This window comes from Neoarius graeffei, chromosome 12 (genome assembly GCF_027579695.1).
Source record: "Neoarius graeffei isolate fNeoGra1 chromosome 12, fNeoGra1.pri, whole genome shotgun sequence".
Lineage (NCBI taxonomy): Eukaryota > Metazoa > Chordata > Actinopteri > Siluriformes > Ariidae > Neoarius > Neoarius graeffei.
The window spans coordinates 70,369,779-70,396,418 of NC_083580.1; the positions used below are offsets into that span (position 1 = coordinate 70,369,779).

Sequence of the window (26,640 nt, forward strand, 5' to 3'; positions counted from 1 at the left end):
TTGCCATTTTGAGTTCAAGTGTCACGTCCATAACGCTGGAATTGCTCTAAAGCACTTGTGTCTAAATAATATATAACGCTACTTTCACCAATATATATACCGTATATACGTATTCAGTATGTATATACAGTATATATCAGTACAAATCAACATATCGGCTGAAGTTATTTCAGTGCCACTCCTTTGTCCAAAAACCATGTTCACGTCGAAAGTCAGTTTAATAGCAACTCATTCTGTCTGTGCTGTAGGTGTTGATGTATGGCCAGCCTTATCGAGTCTCGCTCGAACTGGAGATGCCGGAATCTCCTGTTAACGAGCAGCTCGGCATGTTCATGATCAAAATGTCCTGCTACACCAAAGACGGAAAAACCGTGTCCACTGTGGCACGCTCTGTGAGTAAGAATTAAAACTCATGTTGCTGTGTTTTCATTTGATTTTCCTTTACCTTCCTCTGTGGACTAGGACTTGTTGGGAAAAGCTGTTTGTGGTCCAGTTGATTTTCTAATGGAATTAACAAACTCGTAAGGCCCACGAGAGGGCGCCCTGTACTTTAGTGTACACACAATTCGACAGTAGGTTTGTGATTTGGTTTAGTCTCAGATTATCAGTTGTGACTCCTGAAAAGTTAATTAGTGGACGGGTTTCTTGCCGCCGTAATGCGTTTTGAGATCAAGCAGTAAATAATAGCGTAACTAGTCCTATTTTACAACTGTAGTGATCCATATTATATCAAGAACCGCTCAACTAAGTAAAGAGAAACGGCATTCGTCATTACTTTAAAGTGCATATCCTGGACCTTTTTTGTTTTTTTTATATGAAAGAATGTCCCTTTACACACTCATCCAGAAGGGTAATTTTGCACAAGGCCAAATGTCTACAGCAGAAAAAAATAAAATAACAAAACGTGCCTGGAAAAATCCCAAGGGAGTCTGGAGCCAGATTCGTGACGTCACTTGCGGAAGCGCCAGCAGGCTGTGCGAGCTTGCACGGTTTCAGTGCACAGCCCGTGTAGACCAAGTTTAGCAGCTAGCGATTTTGCATTGAAATATGGAATTGTCACCTGAGCGCGATGTGGGAAACGATGAGTACTAATCCCATCATGATTGGTGTTGCTACACCAGTGGTTGGGTTAGACTTTTTCATTGTCTGTCATTTTGACGGACAGGGTCGTAAAAATTCCGTCATTGTCCATTATTGTCTGTCATTTTATTTTAACTTTTAAATGACAATGTATATAGGCTATAAATGCTATATATTTAATAACTTGTGTTTTCATGGACTCATTTTCATTTAAAAATTAATTCACAGAACAAGCTTGTATTATTTAGTCATTTATTTATGTATTTATGATGCAAAAAGATGAACAGAGATTCTGACGTTCGGTCACTTGTGAACCCATTTTCCCTCCGCTAAAAACATTGCGGCTGTTGTGCCTTAACGGGCATATGAACAATGTTATTTTACAACGTAGCAAGACAATTGCCGTTAAAATATGAACAGTCCACTACAATGATTTAAGTGACAATCTAATTTGACCTGTTTGCGTGAGCTCAAACCTTCCTTCTGGCCCGCATGGATTTAAATTGGGAGCTCGCTTGTGCATAATCAAAGTCGTCAATGGAGACTGCTGCCGAGGCAATTGTCATTAAATTTTGCGTCTTTGCCTCGGACAGACGACTTCTCATTGACGTTTTAATTTTATTCTGAAGGCTGAACCCGCGCTCTGCTGCGACACTGGAGACTGGAATAACCAGCGCCACTTCAGCCAAAGTTCTGAAGTCGGGGAACATTTCTCCCAGCGAAGTGATCAGAAGCCGGCAAGAGCCTCTGAAAGTTGGATTTCCCGACCCTGCTAGTACTCTCTTCATAGGGAGGAAATCCTGCAGCATGCGGTCTTTCTGCACCAGTGGTGCAGCTGCACCCCGCGGTGACCCGTAGTGGGCTGACACGGAAGGTCTTAAATAAAACGAAGTTATGTTTAAATGTTAGTTTGTCTACCCGTGCTCTCATTAAAATGATAGTTTAGCAGATATTCGAGCAGTGATGTTCCTAAGCTTGCTGGGGAAGAATACAATAAATCGACATTTGTTTCATTTTAAAAACAAGAAAACAACTAGCCTAAATGAGCGCTATTGCATTAAGACGTACAGGCAGGGAAACGACACAAACAACCCAATGCATCTCTTTTTTTAATAGCAAAAATGACGTGTCTTCTGCAGAGAAGGGAAACATTAATACATCTCACTGTGCTAGTGGTTAGAAAAGTCAGAGCGCGGTCAGGAGCGCGATGGGGGGAACAGCCTTGCGCAGTGGCTACAGTGTATACATGAGTAGCCTATGCACTGAACATCAATACTGCCGCGACGTCGGCTCAGATTGAAAGTGACGGCAGTGAAGACTATGTATACTGTATGTAAGAAAACTCTGCCACAACTTGCCAATCATTTCAATTGTGTTTCATTATGTTTTATTATTGTTATTATTAGGCTATTATTGGTATTGGTAACGGTAAACATCCGTCAAAATGACCGACGGCCATCAGATTTTTCCGTCATAGCTAAAAAAAAATCCGTCAATGACGGACAATTGCAGGGATGGCAATTTTCCGCCGAACGGCGGAAATCCGCCATTTTGAATTTCAATTTTATCATTTTTGTGGAACGTCTAAATCCGTAGAGAAAAGTTTTAGGGGGGGTTAGGTACCTAACTTTTATTGCTGCTACCGAGATTAGTGTCAAATCGTATCGAAACCACATGTCTCGTGAACAACGGAAGCTTCTATATCGAGTGTAACAATGAACAAGAGGGCTCTGATTGGTCCACTCTACATCCCCTGTACACGCACTTCCGCTTCCCTACTTTCCCGGTTTGTTTTGTTTTCACGACTGGCATTTTTAAAAACACGAGCGAAGATGGAGCAGCATGAAGAGCGGTTGATTGAGGAAGTACGGACATCTATACGACTCCAGTTCTAGTCATTATAAAAAAAAAAGTTCTAGTCATTATAAGTAACCGGAGGATAAACACTCCACTAACCACACCCACCAACTACTCCTAGCGACTTCGCGCCCCCTTGCGTTGTGCCGGTGAATAACTTTAGATACTTACTTATTTTTATCATGTATTTTTCACACAATATACATGTAAAATGGCTAGAAAATAAGTAGAAGAGGCTAAAAAGGTTAAAGCTTCAGGGGGCCTCCGCCCCCCTGAACCCCCCGTTCGGAGTTTCAGCTGAAATAAAATTTTCCTGTTGCCATCCCTGCAATTGTCGGTTAACGTGACCTACGTGCTACACCCTCCTACGATACATCTGTTAACCATTTTAATAATTACGCGATAACGTTGAAGAAATTTGCAGAAAACGACCAGGTCGTTTTCTCATAAACAAACCAGCGCTGACGTAGGATTCAGAAGGAGGCGTCCCGCACGCGACGTCACGCAAATCAATGTTTGCCGGGAAATCCAAACGCCAAGTTTTTTCAGAGGCGGACCAATTCGCCTCAAATGGCTTGATTTCAACTGGATTTTTCTGGTATTGCGCAAGGTAAAAAAATTGCACAAAATGTGACAGGTATTTGACCAGAGTTTAATATAAAATAGGAGAATTACATTGGTCTTGCTCCTGAATTTACCCGTGATATGCACTTTAAGATATGAAGAAATGTCTTTTAATTAATAAAAAAATAAAGACAAAACATTGGATTTGAAGGTACGTCCAAACTTTTGACTGGCACTGTAGTTAGTCAAATTAGTCCACAAGCAAAATGACACATTTTTTCCCCCCGACACCACACCTATTTGAAACATAAAACGTACTATGGTATTTCCTAAAATGCATTTCTTGCCTTGCATGGATCTGCCGTCGCTTGCTGTTTTCCCATCAGGCCATGCTGCATTATCGTTCCAGTCTCCTGCAGACCCTCAGCACCTTGGTGTTCTCCCCATTGCTGCTCACAGGCCTGTTGGAGCAGAAGCAGCTTATAGAGGTGGAGCTCTTCTCAGACTACAAGTCGGACTCTGTGAGTAAAATAAATTTAAGTAAAATACAGACACTGAGTCATGACGTGTCATGTAATCATTGATGAATTTGCCTAATTTCAGCAGAATTTTTTTTTAAAGCTGTCTTTTTTTTTTTTAATTGATCTCAAAGGACCATTCATCGTAGTAGATAGTAAAAGTCTTCGATTTAGTAGGTTTTTTTTTTTTCAATGTCGTCTCTTTTTTTATTTTTTATTTTGCAGTACCACCCCACTGTTGGCGCTGTAATCGAGATTCAGTCTCGGCATGTGCAGCTCTACTCTTCCCAGCTTAGGATACACGCCTACTTCACTGGGATCAGGTGTGTATGCTGTAAATCCTTTCACAGAGTCGGCTACTTTAGGGTCGTTGTCTTGCTGCGTGACCCATCTTCTCTTGAGATTCAGTTCATGGACAGATGTCCTGACATTTTCCTTTAGAATTCGCTGGTATAATTCAGAATTCATTGTTCCATCAATGATGGCAAGCCGTCCTGGCCCAGATGCAGCAAAACAGGCCCAAACCATGATACTACCACCACCATGTTTCACAGATGGGATAAGATTCTTATGCTGGAATGCAGTGTTTTCCTTTCTCCAAACATAACGCTTCTCATTTAAACCAAAAAGTTCTTTTTTGGTCTCATCCATCCACAAAACATTTTTCCAATAGCCTTCTGGCTTGTCCACATGATCTTTAGCAAACTGCAGATGAGCAGCAATGTTCTTTTTGGAGAGCAGTGGCTTTCTCCTTGCAACCCTGCCATGCACACCATTGTTGTTCAGTGTTCTCCTGATGGTGGACTCATGAACATTAACATTAGCCAATGTGAGAGAGGCCTTCAGTTGCTTAGAAGTTACCCTGGGGTCCTTTGCGACCTTGCCGACTATTACACGCCTTGCTCTTGGAGTGATCTTTGTTGGCCGATCACTCCTGGGGAGGGTAACGATGGTCTTGAATTTCCTCCATTTGTACACAATCTGTCTGACTGTGGATTGGTGGAGTCCAAACTCTTTAGAGATGGTTTTGTAACCTTTTCCAGCCTGATGAGCATCAACAACGCTTTTTCTGAGGTCCTCAGAAATCTCCTTTGTTCGTGCCATGATACACTTCCACAAACATGCATTGTGAAGATCAGACTTTGATAGATCCCTGTTCTTTAAATAAAACAGGGTGCCCACTCACACCTGATTGTCATCCCGTTGATTGAAAACACCTGACTCTAATTTCACCTTCAAATTAACTGCTAATCCTAGAGGTTCACATACTTTTGCCACCCACAGATATGTAATATTGGATCATTTTCCTCAATAAATAAATGACCAAGTATATTTTTTGTCTCATTTGTTTAACTGGGTTCTCTTTATCTACTTTTAGGACTTGTGTGAAAATCTGATGATGTTTTAGGTCATATTTATGCAGAAATATAGAAAATTCTAAATTCAAGCACCACTGTATGTATTATTATTATAATAATAATATATTGGCTGGCTTTTTTTTTCCTGGTATATCAGATATATTCCATTCAGCTACTCGTTTTCGACTCGTTCAATATCATGCTGGCTGAATGGAATCTATCTGATATACCACTCAACACCAGCCAATATTATTTAAATAATAACCTCAACTTCGTCTCTGTTGTTATTCACTGAGCCTGAGGCGAAGAATTGTGAAATATTAGTCTCAGCAGGTATTACTATTTTATGTCTTAAGTATCAACGTTGTTCTCTCTTTCTCTCCACAGATACCTCTTGTATAATTTCCCTCTAATGTCAGCAGTCATCGGAGTTGCCAGTAACTTCATGTTCCTCAGTGTGATTGTGCTGTTTGGTTATCTGCAGTTCATGTGGGGCGGATTGTGGCCCCCAGAGCAGGTTAAAATCCAGGTATGACATCTACACTTTTCTCGTCTATCCTAGAAATCCAGATCTTCCTATTCCAAATGACAAGTTATAGTCAGTTCCAGGTTTATTGGTATCCTTGGTAAAGATGTCTAAAAAGGTTATTAAATTTTACTCTAAAAACAGAAAAGCTTTCCAAAAAACCCCAACAACAGCACATTTCATAATTAGTGACACCCCTAGAAAGGCTAACTGAAGCCTGGTCCTATTTGCATGAAGGAAATCTTAAACGGTCTTCAATTACTTCCTGTTTCGAAACATGATGACCCAAAATATACATCTAAATCCATATAAAAGCTTTTCACATGGTCACGGTCATCCCAGTCCCCTGACCTAAAGTTCTTTGAAAGGCTATAGGTTGAGCTCAAGAGAGGACCTGAGAGCCTGGAGGATCTGGCGTGGTTCTGTATTGAGAACTCTCGCGTTGTTTTTTTGTTTGCTTTTTATTCTCTCGTAAACGCAGGTCAGACAAAGTACTCGTGGCAGGATCGCTAATATTTGTTACACACACTAGATTTTTTTCGCAACTTTCGTTTTTAACCATCTGCACTACGGGTGCTAATAATTCTGGAGAAGGTATATGGTGATTTTATTGCTATGTTCTGGTTTTATAATGATGTAGGTAATGATGGGAGACACAACACGTCTACAGAAGAGGAAAGAGGAGGCCCGGAGACGCATGCGCACAACAGCTAGCGCACCAAGTACGAACCCTAAGTATCCTAAGAACCCTAGTCGAATATATCCATTGCAGTTCCTTTCAGTGTGCCACACGGGCGCAGATAGAGGGGGGGACGGGGGGGATTCGTCCCACCCAGATTTAAATTCACCTCGTTCGGTCCCCCCCACTTATAGGGAGGAAAAAACGTCTATGCTGTCTTTCTTTGCATAAGGCAAACCTCACGGAAAAATCAAAAGACTAATTACCATTCGGTTTATTGAGGTGCACAGCACCCACGTGCAATGAACCGGTGCTACAGGTGCTCTAGCCCCTGCCCCTTTTCTGTTTGCTGTCCAAAGTGCCCTTTTCATAGGGACTGTTTTGTTGTTTTGTTTTGTTTTTTAATATTTGTAAAAGATAAGTTAGCTCCAACATCAATATTCTCTACAATTTGACAATAATATATGAAATTATAGATTTATAAAATAACGTTTTTCTATGTAAATGCGGGCATCAATCCGTGACGTCATGCATTCAGTGAACCTCCGTGCAGAAAGCGCCTGCAGGCGGTTGACAGTGGGAGACGGTGCGAGGAACGGCATGGTGAGGTCACACTGAAAGTCTCCTTTCATTTCTTATCTGAACATGCAATATTGTGCAGCTTAGAACACAACAGTAAATGCGTAGGGTTGTTTATCATTTAATGAAGCCGCCTAGGCTATATTTAAACCGTTTGCTCCATCCATTTCATTAACGTGGCAGATTCGGAAACTTTAGTTTGAACGATGGCGTTAAGAACATATTCTAGCAGCTTCGAAAACTTAAAGGAACAGTCCACCGTACTTCCATAATGAAATATGCTCTTATCTGAATTGAGACGAGCTGCTCCGTACCTCTCCGAGCTTTGCGCGACCTCCCAGTCAGTCAGACGCAGTCAGACGCGCTGTCACTCCTGTTAGCAATGTAGCTAGGCTCAGTATGGCCAATGGTATTTTTTGGGGCTGTAGTTAGATGTGACCAAACTATTCCGCGTTTTTCCTGTTTACATAGGTTTATATGACCAGTGATATGAAACAAGTTCAGTTAAAAAAATTGAAACGTAGCGATTTTCTATGCTATGGAAAGTCCGCACTATAATGACAGGCGTACTAACACCTTCTGCGCGCTTCGGCAGCGCACTGATACGGAGCTCAGATATCAATGCGCTGCCGAAGCGCGCAGAAGGTATTAGTACGCCTGTCATTATAGTGCGGACTTTCCATAGCATAGAAAATCGCTAAGTTTCAATTTGTGTAACTGAACTTGTTTCATATCACTGGTCATATAAACCTGTGTAAACAGGAAAAACGCGGAAGAGTTTGGTCACATCTAACTACAGCCCCAAAAAATACCGTTGGCCATGCTGAGCCTAGCTACATTGCTAACAGGAGTGACAGCGCGTCTGACTGCGTCTGACTGACTGGGAGGTCGCGCAAAGCTCGGAGAGGTATGGAGCAGCTCGTCTCAATTCAGATAAGAGCATATTTCATTATGGAAATACGGTGGACTGTTCCTTTAAGGCTGAATGACGACGTCCACAACATATTCTATCAAGACTATTATGTTATAGTAGCTTAGGTTAGTTGAGTTAAAACATAGGGAAACGTTTTCTAAATAAGTGAAAGCCTGCATTATGCAAAGATGCCAAGGAAAGAGAGGATAAAGAAGCAGAAAGAGAAGGAGCTGCGGGAGGCAGCAAAAGGCAGTGGATCTCTGTCCAGTTGGGTCAGAAAGAAAACTACAGGTCAGACTAATCTTCACTTCAGAATGAACAAGAACTATCTGACAGGTCTTGTTACCAAGATCAACTATATTTTCATATTAATGCTTCAATAAATACATACAATAAATAAAATTTGTTCCAAGTGCCCTTTTTTGAATGTTGAGCCCCTGGCCCTCCAAAGACGGCCCTGGTGCACAGCAGTACATACATAGTTGCAACTGCGCAGACTGCACAGGTTGCAAGCTCGAGCTTGGTTGCTATGGTTACCCACAACAAGTTTGACAGGCATATCGGGGACAGCTCCTCCTAGTTCAGGACCCCAACACGGCATGATGAAGGGTGCCAAAAGGCAGAAAACGATTGCATCGTTTTTTCAAAAAAAAAAAAACGACTGTAAGTAAACTGTGCCTTACTTTATCATATCACCTTGCAATTTTTTGATAGTCTGTTCAAAGTAATGTCGTAGTGAAAGTAAAATCGTATGGAGTAGAGATGCCTTTCTGGTAGCCTCCTTCTTTCGGTGGTAGCCTGTAGATACAGTGCTCAGAAGGCAGTTTTAATGTTTAATCTGGCGTTCCCTGCCATAATTTCAGCGAGCATATTGTTTCATAAGGAAACTTTGCGAAGAGTTGTTGACTGACTGCCGCTCACGCAACACACAGGCATAGTTAGAAAGTCAGGATGCACTGGTTTACACTTTACACGCACACACGTAGCCCAGCCTCTCGCTATGGTTAACAGTTGGAACTTAGCAGTTTTAAAACTAGTTTTGCAATTTCTGTGCGTGATGATAATGTGTAAACTTTGGATTTCCATAGGCTATGTTAAAATGTTATCATTGTCCTGGCCTGCAGGTAGTTCCTGGTGATGGCAGTGAGGGAGGTGAAATAACATGTATACACACTACCGTTCAAAAGTTTGGGGTCACCCAGACAATTTTGTGTTTTCCATGAAAAGTCACACTTTTATTTCCCACCATAAGTTGTAAAATGAATAGAAAATATAGTCAAGACATTTTTCTGGCCATTTTGAGCATTTAATCGACCCCACAAATGTGATGCTCCAGAAACTCAATCTGCTCAAAGGAAGGTCAGTTTTATAGCTTCTCTAAAGAGCTCAACTGTTTTCAGCTGTGCTAACATGATTGTACAAGGGTTTTCTAATCATCCATTAGCCTTCTGAGGCAATGAGCAAACACATTGTACCATTAGAACACTGGAGTGAGAGTTGCTGGAAATGGGCCTCTATACACCTATGGAGATATTGCACCAAAAACCAGACATTTGCAGCTAGAATAGTCATTTACCACATTAGCAATGTATAGAGTGGATTTCTGATTAGTTTAAAGTGATCTTCATTGAAAAGAACAGTGCTTTTCTTTCAAAAATAAGGACATTTCAAAGTGACCCCAAACTTTTGAACGGTAGTGTGTGTGTATATATATATATATATATATATATATATATATATATATATATATATATATATATATATATAAATAAAAAATGTGTGTGTGTATTTTTTATATATATATATACACATACACACACACACACAAAGCGGAATCATTTGCTGACAGCTCAGTCCCCCCCAGTTCAAAAATCCTATCTGCGCCCCTGGTGTGCCACCATGTGCGATACATGTTCAAGACACAAGATGTGATTTACTGTGATGAGTTTCAGACCCTCAGTTCCTTCACAGGAGAATATTTGGGCGTGTTTTGATTCTTGAAGTACACTGTGATTCAGTGCTGTGCAAACAGTTAGGTTTAATGCCGGTTGTAGGGGAAGAAAGTACAACCCCGATTCCAAAAAAGTTGGGACAAAGCACAAATTGTAAATAAAAACGGAATGCAATGATGTGGAAGTTTCAAAATTCCATATTTTATTCAGAATAGAACATAGATGACATATCAAATGTTTAAACTGAGAAAATGTATCATTTAAAGAGAAAAATTAGGTGATTTTTTTAAATTTCATGACAACAACACATCTCAAAGTTGGGACAAGGCCATGTTTACCACTGTGAGACATCCCCTTTTCTCTTTACAACAGTCTGTAAACGTCTGGGGACTGAGGAGACAAGTTGCTCAAGTTTAGGGATAGGAATGTTAACCCATTCTTGTCTAATGTAGGATTCTAGTTGCTCAACTGTCTTAGGTCTTTTTTGTCGTATCTTCTGTTTTATGATGCGCCAAATGTTTTCTATGGGTGAAAGATCTGGACTGCAGGCTGGCCAGTTCAGTACCCGGACCCTTCTTCTACGCAGCCATGATGCTGTAATTGATGCAGTATGTGGTTTGGCATTGTCATGTTGGAAAATGCAAGGTCTTCCCTGAAAGAGACGTCGTCTGGATGGGAGCATATGTTGCTCTAGAACCTGGATATACCTTTCAGCATTGATAGTGTCTTTCCAGATGTGTAAGCTGCCCATGCCACACGCACTAATGCAACCCCATGCCATCAGAGATGCAGGCTTCTGAACTGAGCGCTGATAACAACTCAGGTCGTCCTTCTCCTCTTTAGTCTGAGTGACACGGCGTCCCTGATTTCCATAAAGAACTTCAAATTTTGATTCGTCTGACCACAGAACAGTTTTCCACTTTGCCACAGTCCATTTTAAATGAGCCTTGGCCCAGAGAAGACGTCTGCGCTTCTGGATCATGTTTAGATACGGCTTCTTCTTTGAACTATAGAGTTTTAGCTGGCAACGGCGGATGGCACGGTGAATTGTGTTCACAGATAATGTTCTCTGGAAATATTCCTGAGCCCATTTTGTGATTTCCAATACAGAAGCATGCCTGTATGTGATGCAGTGCCGTCTAAGGGCCCGAAGATCACGGGCACCCAGTATGGTTTTCCGGCCTTGACCCTTACGCACAGAGATTCTTCCAGATTCTCTGAATCTTTTGATGATATTATGCACTGGAGATGATGATATGTTCAAACTCTTTGCAATTTTACACTGTCGAACTCCTTTCTGATATTGCTCCACTATTTGTCGGCGCAGAATTAGGGGGATTGGTGATCCTCTTCCCATCTTTACTTCTGAGAGCCGCTGCCACTCCAAGATACTCTTTTTATACCCAGTCATGTTAATGACCTATTGCCAGTTGACCTAATGAGTTGCAATTTGGTCCTCCAGCTGTTCCTTTTTTGTACCTTTAACTTTTCCAGCCTCTTATTGCCCCTGTCCCAACTTTTTTGAGATGTGTTGCTGTCATGAAATTTCAAATGAGCCAATATTTGGCATGAAATTTCAAAATGTCTCACTTTCGACATTTGATATGTTGTCTATGTTCTATTGTGAATACAATATCAGTTTTTGAGATCTGTAAATTATTGCATTCTGTTTTTATTTACAATTTGTACTTTGTCCCAACATTTTTGGAATCGGGGTTGTAATAGTTGGGGTGTTGTGTGTGTGTGTGTGTGTGTGTGTGTGTGTGTGTGTGTGTGTATGAGAGAATGGGAGGCAACGCCCCTTTCACTGGGAATGACGGACAGAGCTAAATAACAGGATCCTAGTATGTAGAGGATATTACACAGTTGTTCAAAGATCGGGGTGTAGTGGGGAGTCCTGGGGTGGACCCCCTTTGTTGGACCATACTTTTTTTTCAGTAGCCGCATAAGAATATTAGAAAAGCACCCACTGTAATTTTTCTAACATTTTTTAAAACTAGATTGTCACCTTAGCCTCATTAGGGTTTCTTTAACCTTAAGCTTCGGTCACAACCGGCCGTATGTGCTCCTACGGCCGGTCTACGTGCAAGAAACGCACGGAGGGCGCGCGTGTGACGTGCTGATTTTCGAGCCATAGACTGGCCGCAGAGGTTCTTTGTCATGTCAAACAAACTCTACGGGTGCTTACGTTTTTTTCAGGTTGCAAGACAAACTTACGGCCAACGTGCGTCTTTCTCCACGAACAAAAAAATACGCAGCGATTTGGGAAACGTCAAAAATTGCACAGCCAAAAAAATCGTACGTCCGGTTGTGACCTAGGCTTTATATGGACTTCCTGTGGTTTGGGTGCAAAAACCCAGTTTGCCTGTGTGTGTGTGTGGGAGAGGCGGATGTAAGTACAGATATGTTAAATAATACACAGTGTGATATGAGCATAAAGTGCGTGAAACGCGCACGAGGTAAACAGGCAGGAAGTCAATCGAGGCGCGGACAGAATATCAGAGGCAAAACTATACAAGATCAAGGGACGAGAAACAGGAGTCGAAAAACCCGGAGGTCAACAAGAACAGGAAACAAGGCACACTAGACGCAGCGTAATACTTCGCATCGTCCTTGCATGGGCGCAGTCTTTAAATAGCCCAAACATAGTTCAGTGATTAAAGACCGGTGTTCTTTGTTAACGGCGCGCGTGCAGGAGGCGCACCTTCAGGTGCACGAGCCAAGGCGCGCAGGACTGACATTTCTACGCAAGCGCAACACGATGGCACTAGAAAGCATGGTCAAGCTGCCAGTGTAGCTGCAGTCTTTTTAGTTGCGAATTACGAGTATTTCCTCTTGTGTTAATAATTCGCCATGTCAAAACAAGCGAAATTTTCCTCCTTCTTTCGACGCGAAGAGAGCTAAACAGTTTATTATATATTTTTCTCCATCAAAGTTGCATTTTGTGGCTTCGAAGCTAAGTTTTAGTGCCGTTCCTAGAACACAACATCAAGAAAATGTGGAAGAAACAGCAATAACGGAAGAGCCGGTTTCTAAGCGACCTAAAACTAGCAGTGGTAATTGTTTTTTGGTACATAATGTACTCAGGCTGCCAGTCAGTGTGTGACACCCCCCCCCCCCCCCCCCCCCTTTTGAAAAATCCTAGCTACGCCCCTGAAGATATGAAGTTTATCATCGAGTGGTGAAAATATTTTCAAGATAAACTTCATATCCTCACGCCACCGTGCGATGATGTTTATATTATATGGACACATCCAAAAAAAAAAAAAATGCAAGTAAATTAAAAGAATTTTAATCTTGAATTGGGTCATCATTTTGACAACACATATCTCGTCAGCGGGAAAACACTGGGAGTGATGTCATCGGAGTGAAATTTTGGGAACCGTGTCACTCAGATCCGTGATGTATTTTGTGCGGAAAAAAATGCGAGTTTTTCAACACGAGAAGATAAACTTCACGTCTTCAAGCTCATCTCATCTCATTATCTCTAGCCGCTTTATCCTTCTACAGGGTCGCAGGCAAGCTGGAGCCTATCCCAGCTGACTACGGGCGAGAGGCGGGGTACACCCTGGACAAGTCGCCAGGTCATCACAGGGCTGACACATAGACACAGACAACCATTCACACTCACATTCACACCTACGGTCAATTTAGAGTCACCAGTTAACCTAACCTGCATGTCTTTGGACTGTGGGGGAAACCGGAGCACCCGGAGGAAACCCACGTGGACACGGGGAGAACATGCAAACTCCTCACAGAAAGGCCCTCGCCGGCCCCGGGGCTCGAACCCAGGACCTTCTTGCTGTGAGGCGACAGCGCTAACCACTACACCACCGTGCCGCCCGTCTTCAAGCTAATATGTGATTTTTTTTTTTTTTTTTTTTAATTATATAGGCACATTCACAAACAAAGTACCCAAATTTATCAAAAAATTTCATTGATTTATTCACGAGTCACACACACACACACACACACACACACACACACACACAGATTTGTCACGGTTTTGGTTCTCCATGTCCCAGATGGAGCTCGTATGAAAAATACAAGTGGCGTATTTCCCAGTAAAGCGCTCGTGTCCATATAATATAATCTTCAGTACACAGGGTGGTACCCTATTGTTGTGTTTATACGGAGTCAGCGTTGTCAGTTTAATGCATACAATCTTGCAAATGTTTGCCAGATCTGACGTACGAGAAGGACCAAGATGCACCAGCAGAGACGAAGCAAACTAAAGGTGAGTTGGTCAGAATCACTGCCCTGGTATACTGAATGAATGGATGTTGAAACAGTGGTTAGGCTACGATCGCACGATGGCTCGTGATGCTTTGCGATAGATTATCGATGAAAATGAGGCTTTGGTGGCGATGCTTCCCCGAGCTTTGGGAAGTCTTCCCAGACTCATCTGTGAGTATTCGACGCTGCATTGAAAATTTTCATGATATTTTTGGCCACTCATGAGGTGGAGACACTAAAAAACAACTCGCAGCGTATTGCACAATTGGTGGCGATGCTAGTAATTTTTCATCACCAAGTATTCGCAAACCCATCGCGAGTTGTAACGTGACCAGGGCCGTAGGGAAGCTGAAATGTCTCTGAGGCTCTCTAGTGGCTGGCTGCAGTACAGTTGTTCACCCTGATAGCATCATGGAAATGAACAGGGGTGGGTTTCCCAAGAGCATCTTAAAGGAGATACGCAGAGCCTTTATTTTTAAATCAATTTCTGAGTGGATAGCATTGGAGCTGCCCCGCTGAGCCAGCCAGCCCTGAGTGCGTGACATCACTGCCGGAACCGGTTTTAAGGCCGAGGCCTTTGACAGCTATAGGCCGAAGTCATATAAATAAAAATTTACGGTGAAAGTAAGAAATACCGTCACCGACTTGATCAACTAAGACTGATTTGACTTCATTGATTGTGGGTTGACTCTCATTAAAACAGGATAGGTGTTATAATTTATGCAACGTACATGTACATGCATGCATTTTCACTGATAAAACGTAAAAGGCTCATTAAATAATCAGATGAACTGAGACAATCACATTCTGAAGCAAATTAAATGATCTTATACCGGTAACTTAAACACACAATACAAGTTACATGTATTCATCTAAATGCAGGTAAACAACGTGGTTTTTTTTTTTTTTTAATATATCTAAATGAGAGTTGGAGCTTACCCGTCTGTGTTCTCGCTTCTTGAATGCCGATATTGTGGCCGATTGTTTTTGAAACAATCTGACTTTCAGTTGTTCGTTCAGTTCTCTGTTCATTCACTTCTTCCATGTAAGGGCGAGACTGCAGCAATATCCAGTTTAGAAATCAGGCAGCTGCTCCACTCATTCACTGTTTTCTTCATACTGTGTATTCCGCCATTACTGCTCGGCTCAGGCAATTACTAAAACCCGGGACGGAATGGGACGTCACCGGTTTTAGCAACAACTGCAGGGAGATCACTGCCCGAGCGATATGTCCCGTCGTGTTCCGTCCCGGGTTTTAGCAACAACCCTCGGCTCACTCCGGGAGGACTGGTGCAACTGAACTCACTTTCCTTTTAAAATAAATACTTTCCTTTTCTTGTAGTTTTCTTTTCCTTTAATTGTTAGTACTGGACCCTCTTTCAATACGGGCTTATAGCCAACGCTCCTCAACAGATCAGAGGTCTCGTACGAGTCTTCAGTAAAATGTGCAAAGCAGAGGAGAGACCATTTCATAGGCGCCCAATGTGCCCATGAACTTCTTGCAAAACGCGTCCAAATCTTTGCAGTTTGAACATTCTTGGGCCACGAATGCAACGTAAATCCAGCTTCTGTCATGTTACTGTACCGGCCAGCAACGCATTTACGTGTCATGGCGATAAATTAGCTCAAAATGGAGGATCGAAGTTGCAGTCAGCTCTGTGTTTTAGTACAGCAGAAATGGCGATGAGACCGATAGACTTCCTGTTGTGATGTTATGGACGTCAAGGTCATTCACTCAGACCGCTACCTATATTAATCACTTTAATCGTAAAAATTACTGTATTAGATTTATTGTTAACGCTTAAAACTATTCCTGTGCCATTTTTGAGGTCTCAAGGCATTTGTGAACGAAAGTGAGACCATGGCTCTGCGTATATGCTTTAACGCTAAAAGCATCTTAAAGGAGAGACGCAGAACCATGGCCTCACTTTTTATCAATGCCTTGAGACCTCAAGAATGGCACAGGAATAGTTTTAAGTGTTAACAATGAATCTATTATCATAATTTTTTACAATTAAAGTGATTCATATAGGTAGCGGTCTGAGTGAATGGCCTTGACATCTGTGATGTCACCGCAGGAAGTCTATCGGTCTCATCACCATTTCCGCTATACTAAAACACAGACCTGACTGCAACTTCGATCCTCCATTTTGAGCTAATTTATCGCCATGCCATGTAGATGTGTTACTGGCCGGTGCAGTAACATCACAGAAGGTGGATTTACGTTGCATTCATGGCCCAAGAATGTTCAAACTGCAAAGATTTGGATGCGTTTTGCAAGAAGTTCACGGGCACATTGGGCAGCTACGAAGTGGTCTCTCCTCTGTTCCGCACATTTTACTGAAGACTCTTACGAGACCTGTGATCTGTTGAGGAGCGTTGGCTATAAAAGCCTGTATTGAAAGGGGGTGCAGTACTAACAAAGGAAAAGAAAACCACAAGAAAAGGAAAGTAAGTTCAGTTGCACCAGTCCTCCCGGAGTGTGAGCGGAGGGTTGTTGGTAAAACCCAGGAGGGAACGGGACGTGACGTGACACATTTATCGCTCAAGCAGTGACCTCCCCACGGTTGTTGCTAAAACCGATGACGTCCCGTCCCGGGTTTTAGTAATTGCATGAGCTGAGCAGTAATGGCGGAGTACTCCATATGGAGAAAACAGAGAATGAGTGGACCAGCCGTCTGATTTCTCTGCCTCAGCAGCAATATCTCGTTCTTACGTGGAAGAAGCGAATGAATGGAGAACCGAACGAATAACTGAAAGTCAGATTGTTTCGAAACAATCGGCCACAAGATCAGCCTTCAAGAAGCGAGAACACAGACGGGCAAGCTCCGACTCTCATTTGGATAAAAAAAACAACAAAAACCACATGTTGTTTACCTGCATTTAGATTAATACATGTAACTTGTATTGTGTGTTGAAGTTACCGGTATAAGATTATTTAATTTGCTTCAGAATGTGATTGTCTCAGTTCATCTGATTATTTAATGAGCCTTTTACATTTTATCAGCGAAAACGCATGCATGTACAGTGGGGCAAAAAAGTATTTAGTCAGCCACCAATTGTGCAAGTTCTCCCACATAAAAAGATGAGAGAGGCCTGTAATTTTCATCATAGGTACACTTCAACTATGAGAGACAGAATGGGGGCAAAGAATCCAGGAAATCACATTGTAGGATTTTTAAAGAATTTATTTGCAAAAAATTATGGTCCTTTGAATACAAACAGGCATTTATGGAAAGCCCAACGATCAGTTTAAGGGATTCAACCCAGCTCTCGAAACAAATTTAGAGATCGTTCTTCTCTGGTCTTCTTTCTTTTGTAGAAGAATGCAAACAAACACTGGCTAAATTTTAATTTGACTGTATGACCTTAGCAAACACATGAAGTAGCTTCAGGTTAATGAGTCAGTCCTTTTAAAACGAACTCCAGCGGCAGAAGGAACGAAGTGTAAAAGAGCCCACACACCTCAGAGAAATAAACTGGATGCGGCATTGTATGAACAGCTCATCACTCTGTCATAACATGACAGTAATTATTAAATCACTGTGGTGGTAATTATAACAGGAGTACTGAAACAGAAAATCATCATGTCCGAACGGACATCGATGATTCATACTGTAGGTACAGCCCGTTCCGTCTAGAACTACAAATCCCATCAACTAACTTCCGCGATGACCTACGTCACGCCGAGGCGGGATTAACTACGTCACATCCTCCCTGACTCCATAAGTGACTGAGCCACACTTCCATTCACTCTCTTTGGCGCTGTGGACTTCATCACAGACATAAGGAGACACCCGCTCATCAGAACATCTAAAAATCAAGACGTCTGCCTTGCAAGAAAAGAAGATTCAGCGCGCTTTCGTTTACCATTGGCCACGGTAAAGAGTGCTTAAGTTGCGCTGTCTCACTTACTTGAGTTTACAAACGGTTTTGTTTGTATTATAAGTAACGTTACGACTGCCGCCCGAGCAGTTAATTAAAAGTTAGAAGCGACCGGATTCGTTCTGACTTAATTGCTGTGCACATTATTGAGCAGAGACTCTTCCTCACGAACGACGAAGCGTCGGCCCAAGAATTCTCTGTTTTTACAGAAGCCTCCACGAGCTCTGTGAAACTTCGGGACATCTCTGCATTCTTGCATAGAAGCAAGATACTGGAAGTAAGACTGGCATTTTGGGCAAATTAGTCTTAGGAATTAGCTTTATGAAGTAGTGTGAATTTAAACTCAGGAACGGTTTAATTGTGCACACTGTAGACACTCGGAGTGTTAAGTTGATCATTGTTCTATTTTTGTTCTCTCAGTTGTTTAAAAGATAAGTGTTGCATGCTCTTTCTCTATCCTTTCTAACACTTTTAATTTCATTGTTACACATATTTTGACCTCATCAAGATTTCAGTGGGTTTAGTAAGGTTATAAGCTAGTGGAATTAGCAATCGGGGCTAATTCCTTTGTCTCGAAACCACGAGGTGATCCTCACCTTCCCCCACACCTCAGATAACATTCCAAACTTTACAGCGCATTCTCCCGCACGCATATTCAAACTCTCTCCTCCCCTCTCTGCCTCGCACCCCTCTCTCTCTCCTCGCGCGCGCGCGCGCGCACACACACACACACACACACACACACACACACACACACACATACATACATACATACATATTGCTTGACCATATTGAATGTATTCAACTGCTATCACCCATATTTTATCATTGTTATAATAAATTCAATTTCTGTTGAACTGTGTTTGTCTGTTTTGCTACTATACTTGAAGTCACACAATCTCAAAGAACTCCAAATTGCCTTTATCCAAGGTGTATATGAGTGCTATTGGCTGTCTGTGTAATACGGTAAGTAATACATTAGTGCTGCATCAGTAGTGATCATAATAATTTGGAATATACCATAATCTAGCTGTTTGGTAATTTATTATTAAACACCAAAATTAATGGTATTATTAATGAGACTGATTTAATGAGACTGATCACGTAAGACCAATAGCACCCACAATACTGTCTTAAAATTACCACGCTTGGGGGCGCTGTGGCTCAGTCGACTGGGGCGCCGTGCAGTGAATCCGGGGACCCGGGTTCGGTTCCCGGTCCCAACCCGGGGTCGTTTCCTGGTCCCTCCCCGTCTCTCTCTCCGGCTCGTTTCCTGTCTCTGCACTGTCCTGTCCAATAGAGGTGAAAAAAGCCCCAAAAAAATCTTTAAAAAAAAAAAATCACCACGCTTGACTCATCATTTAAGTAATGGTTGTAATCCGAGTCCTCATGCAACCTTTGACAATCCACGTTTTTTCTTCTCTCCAAGCACACATGAAACAAACAGTCGAGAACATTTAAGAGTTATTCCACGAAATCGAGTTGTACATGAGCTGATGCTGGCTAAAAGCTATGTACGACGAGATTGAGTGGAAAAACTTTTATTAAATCCACATTCACTGGATTTTGAGAAACGGAGTTTTTTTTGCGCAAATTCGATAAATAAAAACTTTATACAAAACGTCCGACAGAATAATTTCTGCTTAGAATGTAAACAAACCGGCGAAATAACAGGAGCAATTTGTGAAAAGTATTTTATAATAATAATTCTTGGGGGGGAAAAAAAAAAGACGTTCTTACCGTCAAATACTTTTTATTCCATATTTTGTTGCTTGTATTTTTTTGTGGTTTTGTTTTCGGGTAGTTTTTATTTCGTCCTCTGTTGGTTCAACAACACGCGCCGCCATTTTGTTTTTCTCTACTCACAGTATATGAGCTGATATCCTAGTAGTAGAGTAGCCAATCAGAGTACACGATTGCTCATATCCAGTGAACGTGGATAGAATAATAAATGCTCGAGGCTGGGCGAGAGCAGAAATGTAGTCTGTCTGTGTACGGACTCTGAAAGCTCTTCTGGTGTAAAACGGATCCAGGTTGAATCGGGCTTTTAGCAAGGTTTATGAGAACGTGTTTTATTTGTATATGTTGTATCAAAGTTAGAATAGCACTCTGAAACATTTTGAACTTTTTTTTTTTGGCAGGTGATCTCGACACACTCGGTGCAGTGAGTTCACTTAGTGAATCTTCACAAAATGAAGAGAATGGTAAGCAAAGAAAAGCGCTTGCACATGCTCACATGCATGCCATGCCAAGGTTTTTAATGTCCTACATCCTGTCTTGCTGCACCAGATCTTAAATTTCCACATGTTCCAGAGATCAACACAAGTGACGACACTGAGGAGACACAGGACACGAGCTTAAGACAAAGACACGGGCCTTGGATGCGTCTGTGAGTTCTCTTTTAGGGAAAGTACCACCGTGTGATCCCAGTATAAACGTGTTCTCCAGTTTACCTCACTGAACTTTAACATTCTCCTCAACTCTCCAGCTGTGTTTGAAGCTCGCACTCTGAAATGCAGTACTGTGCAAAAGTCTTCGGCACGTGGAAAGAAATGCTGTCGACCAAAAATGGCTGAAAAATAATGAAATGAAATGTTTCAACATTTAAAAAAATACTATAAACAGTAAGCCATAATAAATGAAACGAAGTCGGTATTCGATGTGAGACGAAATTCCCTTTGCTTTAAAAAAAAAAAAAAATAGTAGTCTCAGGTATGATGAGTGCAGTTTGATAAGGAAATAGGTTTTACTGAGCATCTTCCAGAACCAGCCAGAGTTCTTCTGGACACTTTGACTGTCCCACTCGCTTCTTAATTTTGCACCAAAACCCAGTAGCCTTGTCAAGTCATGTCAAGTTTATTTGTATAGCACTTTTAGCAATAAACATTGTCGCAAAGCAGCTTTACAGAATTTGAACGACTTAAAATCTGAGCTAATTTTATCCCTAATCTATCCCCAATGAGCAAGCCTGTGGCGACGGTGGCAAGGGAAAAACTCCCTCAGATGACATGAGGAAGAAACCTCGAGAGGAACCAGACTCAAAAGGGAACCCATCCTCATTTGGGCAACAACAGACAACATTAACAGTCCTAACATAAAGTCAGCTTCGTTGATGCTATAAACCCCCCACCGACGGAAACCCGAGCGCAAAACCGTTCATGACAACCGTAGTCCCAAAGTCAGCAAGTCAACTGCAGTTCCCAGCCACAAAAACACCACTGCAAGAGTCCAGAGCGTCCTCCAGGCGCGACCCCCAACTGTCCACATGGGGCTGGCCTCCACAGGAGCGATGCAATGAGACTCCAACCAGACACAGGGCACCAGGATGGACCAGGCAGGTCCGAGGAGCAGAAGAGGTCAGCATCTCGATCCCAGGACCGACATGTAACTCAGAGGGACAGATTTGGGGGGGAGAGAGAGAAAACACAGGTTGTTAGGTATGCCCAATGTCACCTGAATAAGTAGGAACAGTATACATTTTGCGCCGAGTACAAGCAGGGACTCCGGCAACTAACTATGACAGGATAACTAAAAGGGGAGAGCCAGAAGGTAACACAGGCATGAGGGAGCCCTGGGACATAAAGCAGCCAGCCACTACACCGTCAACGAACTCGAGTGGGGACTGACAGCATCCATAGATCCCAGTTTACCAAAACACTCTGTCTGAGGATCCTCCAGATCTCCTCCTTTACCTCATAAACACCATTAACAAAAGGCTTGACTAAACAGATACAGTATGTTTTCAGCCTTCATGTTTTTTCTTTTTTAATCTGAAAAGTGCTCTTTGATGGAATATGCTGCTCAGATACACACCTTTTTTTTCTGTAACATTTAATTTTGTGCTGGGGGAAAAACAAACGTTTGGAACTCTAAAACGTTTTTGTACTGACTCGATAATGGCAAAGCTTGTTTGAAAAGAAAAAATAGAGCGCCTAAGACTTTTGCACAGGACTGTATACATTTACAGCTTGTGCTTATTGGTGTTAATGCACACGCTGCGTAAAGTCCACTCCTGTACTCTGAAGTTCATTTATTTTGCGATGAAGGTGTACAAGTCCCAATTCCACTCTCAACTTCTTATTTTTTTTTTTAAATACTATTCTGAGCAAAGCATACCTTGCTGCTTTGAGGTCAGGGTTAAAAAGTCATCTGTTACATTATGCTTTTATAGCTTTGGTTTATTGGTTTTTTGTCGTGTTGAAGATGCACTCCAGGTCAGAGGTCTAAGGCTACGTTTACATTACGTCGAATCAGCGGATCATCAGATTAATGTTCTTAAAATGATTCGCGTTTACACTAAAACCGTTAGCCGTGCACACAGCAACACCAATACGCGGATACGCTCGGCTCCGCAGGCATCCTGCGCTCCAAATCACTCCGCCCTGAACAGCGAGTGCCCTCTGGAGGGTGCGCACTCCGGCCCTGCGCAGCTCACAGAGCGCGCGAGTGAAGTGAACAAGCCACGATTCGGGACTGAGCCGCTGTGTGTGAGATCCCAGCGCATATCACTTATTACTTGCAAGTGGAAGGATGGCAAGCCTAAAGACAATCATAACTACACAAAGGGCAGTATTTGCATCAGTATTTGCAGTATTTTCATACTTTTATACTCTTTAATGAAAGGTGATACAAGGCGGAAGTCTGCGCCGTTTTTCAGCAGTCGCGTCACATGACCAACGCCAGCGAATCAGGAAGGTGGATGTCACAGTGACGTTGTCCAATGAGACGCCAGCTAGAGCTCAGCACAGCGTATCCGCGTATTCTCAATGTTTACACAGCACCGGAGCTGATACGATCTAGATTGAATACGTGGACGCTGGCGGATTCCCGTTTCCCCGCTTTTTCAGGGGGGTTAATGTAAACGGACAGTGCATCCGCGAAGAAAACGAGACAGATACGGTCTAGTGTAAACGTAGCCTAAGTCGTGTGTTCGTGCAACATGGCTGATCGAAAGCAAATGAGTGTTTGAACAAACATTGAGTTAGTTGACCAGTTCCATCTGTTTATAGCGAGTGGTTTGAGATTTTACGAATAAAACGAGGGATATACTTTCGACAAGTATACAGGTTTGTCTAAATTGAAAACGTAACATTTATTTTGGTGAAATGTTGCATATTGACGACATGAAGGCGAATAAATGTTGCCTAAAAACAGGATTTTAGTAGGATATGAAATATGTAAAGAACGTAATACCATGACATGAGTACGAGTTGTTCATTTTTGTTAGAAATATGTGCAGTGATCTGGGAAACCACCAAACTGGCTGACAAGCAGCCAAAAAAAAAAATGCAGAAAAAACACCTTTTAAAAAAAAAACATTTCAGCAAAACGATATTAGAAATGTTTTGCTTTGTAACTTTGCCGATGATCATTTTGACTAAAGAGCGACTTAAACATGCGTGCCTAAAGATGTTTAAATTGCAAGCTTGCTAGCTAAGTATGTTTTCCTCATACAGCAAATGTCCTGCTTTTGATCACGTCAGTTACGTGTCCTAGCGAAACCGAAACCTCCTACTCAGATTGACTTGTAAACAGCGAACAAAGCAGTAATGATCAAATAAAAAAAATGGGAAATTTACCTAACTAATTACCTAAAGTGCACTCAATGAACGAGTTCACAGATGTAACGATGTGAATAGCGATCAGACGGGTCAAAGGTGACGTGAGGCTCCAGATAATCAAATACCGCGACTGATCTGTCAATGCATTAAATTTGTAGTTGCAAAAGTAAAAAACGCCCGACTGGTGCAGTAGATCATTGTACTGCGACCTTAAACCTGATTCAGTTTTTACGCCACGTACAGCGGATATAAAAAGCATACACACCCTGTTAAAATGATTGTTTTACACAGTGTTGTATAAAGTACTGGGAAATCACACTCAAGTAAAAGTATTGGTACCCTTCCAAAAAATGACTTTGGTACAAGTCAAAGTCACTGACTGAAATGTTACTTGAGTTAGTCTTAAAGTATCTGACATTTCTTGCACTTAAGTATGACAAGTAATGCAAAAATAAATGTACTCAAGTAATGTAATTAAAAGTAAAAGTAAACAAGCAAAGGCAATCTGAATTTGTAATATTTTTAATATTTTGGTAAACTGAAGGTAATTTGTCACCAATGGTTCATGACAAGCAATTAGACTGCTGAAAATAGAGGTGCGCACACAACCATTATAAACAAGAAAAAAATAAATTGGGAGAAAAATGAAGCTGCCTATCTGGTAGCCTGGGCCCGCCCATCCTAAGTGTGACGCAACACGGGGGGCTGTTGCGAACTTAGTCTGGCAAGGCAAGCTATCTCCAGCTCTTCCAAGCTCCCGAAAAATCGGGAGCCAATCAACTTTGAGCATCTCCAACGGCCCTGGGTAGAGGCGTGTTCAAGGCACTGACGTAGTAGAACTGCGACCGGAAGCCATAGATTGTTTACAGAATCTATGCCGGAAGCGCTTCATTCACTAGAAACATTACGAACATGGAGCAGCGGCAAGCCTTTGACACAGCGGTAGATGCTGTATTGAAAGCATTCAACGGGAAGTTCTCATTGAAAACGGAGCAAAGAGCAGCCCTGGAGGTATTTATTGAAAGGAAGGACGTTTTCACCTTGCTCCCGACCGGCGTCGGTAAGAGTTTAATCTACCAGTTAGCCCCGCTGGTAGCCAAATCAATGGGGCTCAGCGAGAATCCTATCGTTGTGGTCGTCTCGCCTTTGATCGCGCTATTATCATCCTCTTCCTCTTCAGCTCCTCCTTCTTCTTCCTGTTACTCAAGCAGTTTCCGTCGCGTCACATACGTCAGAGGAAAGAGTGATGTGATTGGTTTAAGCTTCGTCACAGCCTTTTCTGGCTTCGACCAGTAGCAAACTGAGGCATTTCAGGGAGGCGGGTCAACCACGCGCTTTGGGAAACGGTTGGGCTTAATATCTATGCCAGACCAAATGCTCGCAGAGCTTTGAAGTTGCGTTAGCCAGACTACCTATCTGGCATCTGAAGATGGAGACCACAGTTTTGACACTTTTTTTTTTTCTCTCATTTTTTTCCTTTGTTTTTTAAACTAAGAGAAAGTACTGAAAATTAGGCATACATCACACCATTAAGAAAAAAACCCATAAAAAAAGCTGCTACTGTTATTGCACTTTATAAACTATGGAGGTGCATACACGACCAATTGCTGTCATAATAATCAAAAGAAAAAAGTAATTTGGAGAAAACTGAAAAACCTGAGAAAACCTCGATGTGTTTCTTTAGATTGGACGGGGAGTTTCTATAAGAGAGAATTTCCACGTTTTTTGGAAGGCATAAGAGGCACTTCATTCGATAGGACGAATCCTTCACATCAACGTAAGAGAACATTGTGTTCAAATACGGCCAGGGGTGCTCATCATCAGGTTCCTCTTCATTTGTAGCCGAAGTAGCTGCTGTCTCCGTCTCCTCTTCCATCAGGGCTGTTGATTGCGAAGCTAGCTTTCTGCTTACTGCGTGAAGCCAACAGGTGTAGCCTACTGGTTGTCATGCGCAAGTGGTGAACAAGCCCAGGCACGTCCTGACTTCGTTGCAGTCAGTGGGGTTAAAACACGTTTTTTTCCCTTTCTTTTTTTTTGTAACAAGTAACTAAACGGCTCTTTGAAAATGTATCGTAGTAAAAGTATGCAATTAAGTTAAAAAATATAGTGAAGTAAAAGTGAAAGTTCTCAAAAATTTGAAAACTCAAGTAAAGTACAAAATCTCCCAAAATGTACTTAAGTACAGTAGTGAAGTATTTTTACTTCGTTACTATACAACACTGGTTTTACATCAGGAAAAACCTATGAGACCACGATAAATCATTTCAACACTTTTCCCACCTTTTAATATGTGATCTATAATCTGTACAATTCAACTGAAAAGCAAACAAATCTGTTCGGGAGGAAAACGTATATAAATAAACGTACAATAAGCTGGTTGCGTAAGTGTGCACACCCTTAAACTAATACTTTTGTTGAAGCACCTTTTGATTTAATTACAGCATTCAGTCTTTTTGGGTTCACACCTGCCATCAATTAAAATGACTCTGATTAACCCCAAATAAAGTTCAGACATTTACTCCGTTGCATCCTCCAGCAAAAGCCAGCGTTCACAGAGAGCTTACAAAGCATCAGAGGGATCTCATTGTTGAACGGTATCAGTCAGGAGAAGGGGACAAAAACATTTCCACGCCATTAGATATACCATGGAGCACAGTGAAGACAGCCATCAAGAAGTGGAGAAAATATGGGACGACAGTGACATTACCGAGAACTGGACGTCCCTCCAAAATTGATGAAAAGACAAGACGAAAACTGGTCAGGGAGGCTGCCGAGAGGCCTACAGCAACACTGAAGGAGCTGCAGGAATTTCTAGCAAGTACTGGTTGTGTGCTACATGTGGTGATGATCTCCCGTATTCTCCATATGTCTGGACTATGACATATATGTTGGGTCAAAGAAAAACATCCAGGCCCGGCTAAATTTTGCAAAA

The 26,640-nt window shown here is 42.0% G+C and overlaps 1 protein-coding gene across 3 annotated transcripts in view; it reads left to right on the forward strand.

The window, feature by feature from the left end:
* Window positions 1-26,059, forward strand: part of bscl2 (BSCL2 lipid droplet biogenesis associated, seipin) — a 52,153-nt gene extending 26,094 nt beyond the window's left edge. For 2 of the 3 annotated variants that reach the window (XM_060936339.1, XM_060936338.1), the window contains exons 5-12: window positions 249-392; window positions 3,888-4,022; window positions 4,245-4,342; window positions 5,765-5,906; window positions 6,544-6,625; window positions 14,210-14,263; window positions 20,289-20,351; window positions 20,437-26,059. In XM_060936339.1, coding sequence (XP_060792322.1) covers window positions 249-392; window positions 3,888-4,022; window positions 4,245-4,342; window positions 5,765-5,906; window positions 6,544-6,625; window positions 14,210-14,263; window positions 20,289-20,351; window positions 20,437-20,540 — 822 coding nt within the window. In that variant the 3' untranslated portion in view covers window positions 20,541-26,059. The remainder of the gene's footprint in view (window positions 1-248; window positions 393-3,887; window positions 4,023-4,244; window positions 4,343-5,764; window positions 5,907-6,543; window positions 6,626-14,209; window positions 14,264-20,288; window positions 20,352-20,436) is intronic. The other variant, XM_060936340.1, reaches the window with a different exon arrangement.
* The last annotated feature ends 581 nt before the right edge of the window (window positions 26,060-26,640 follow it).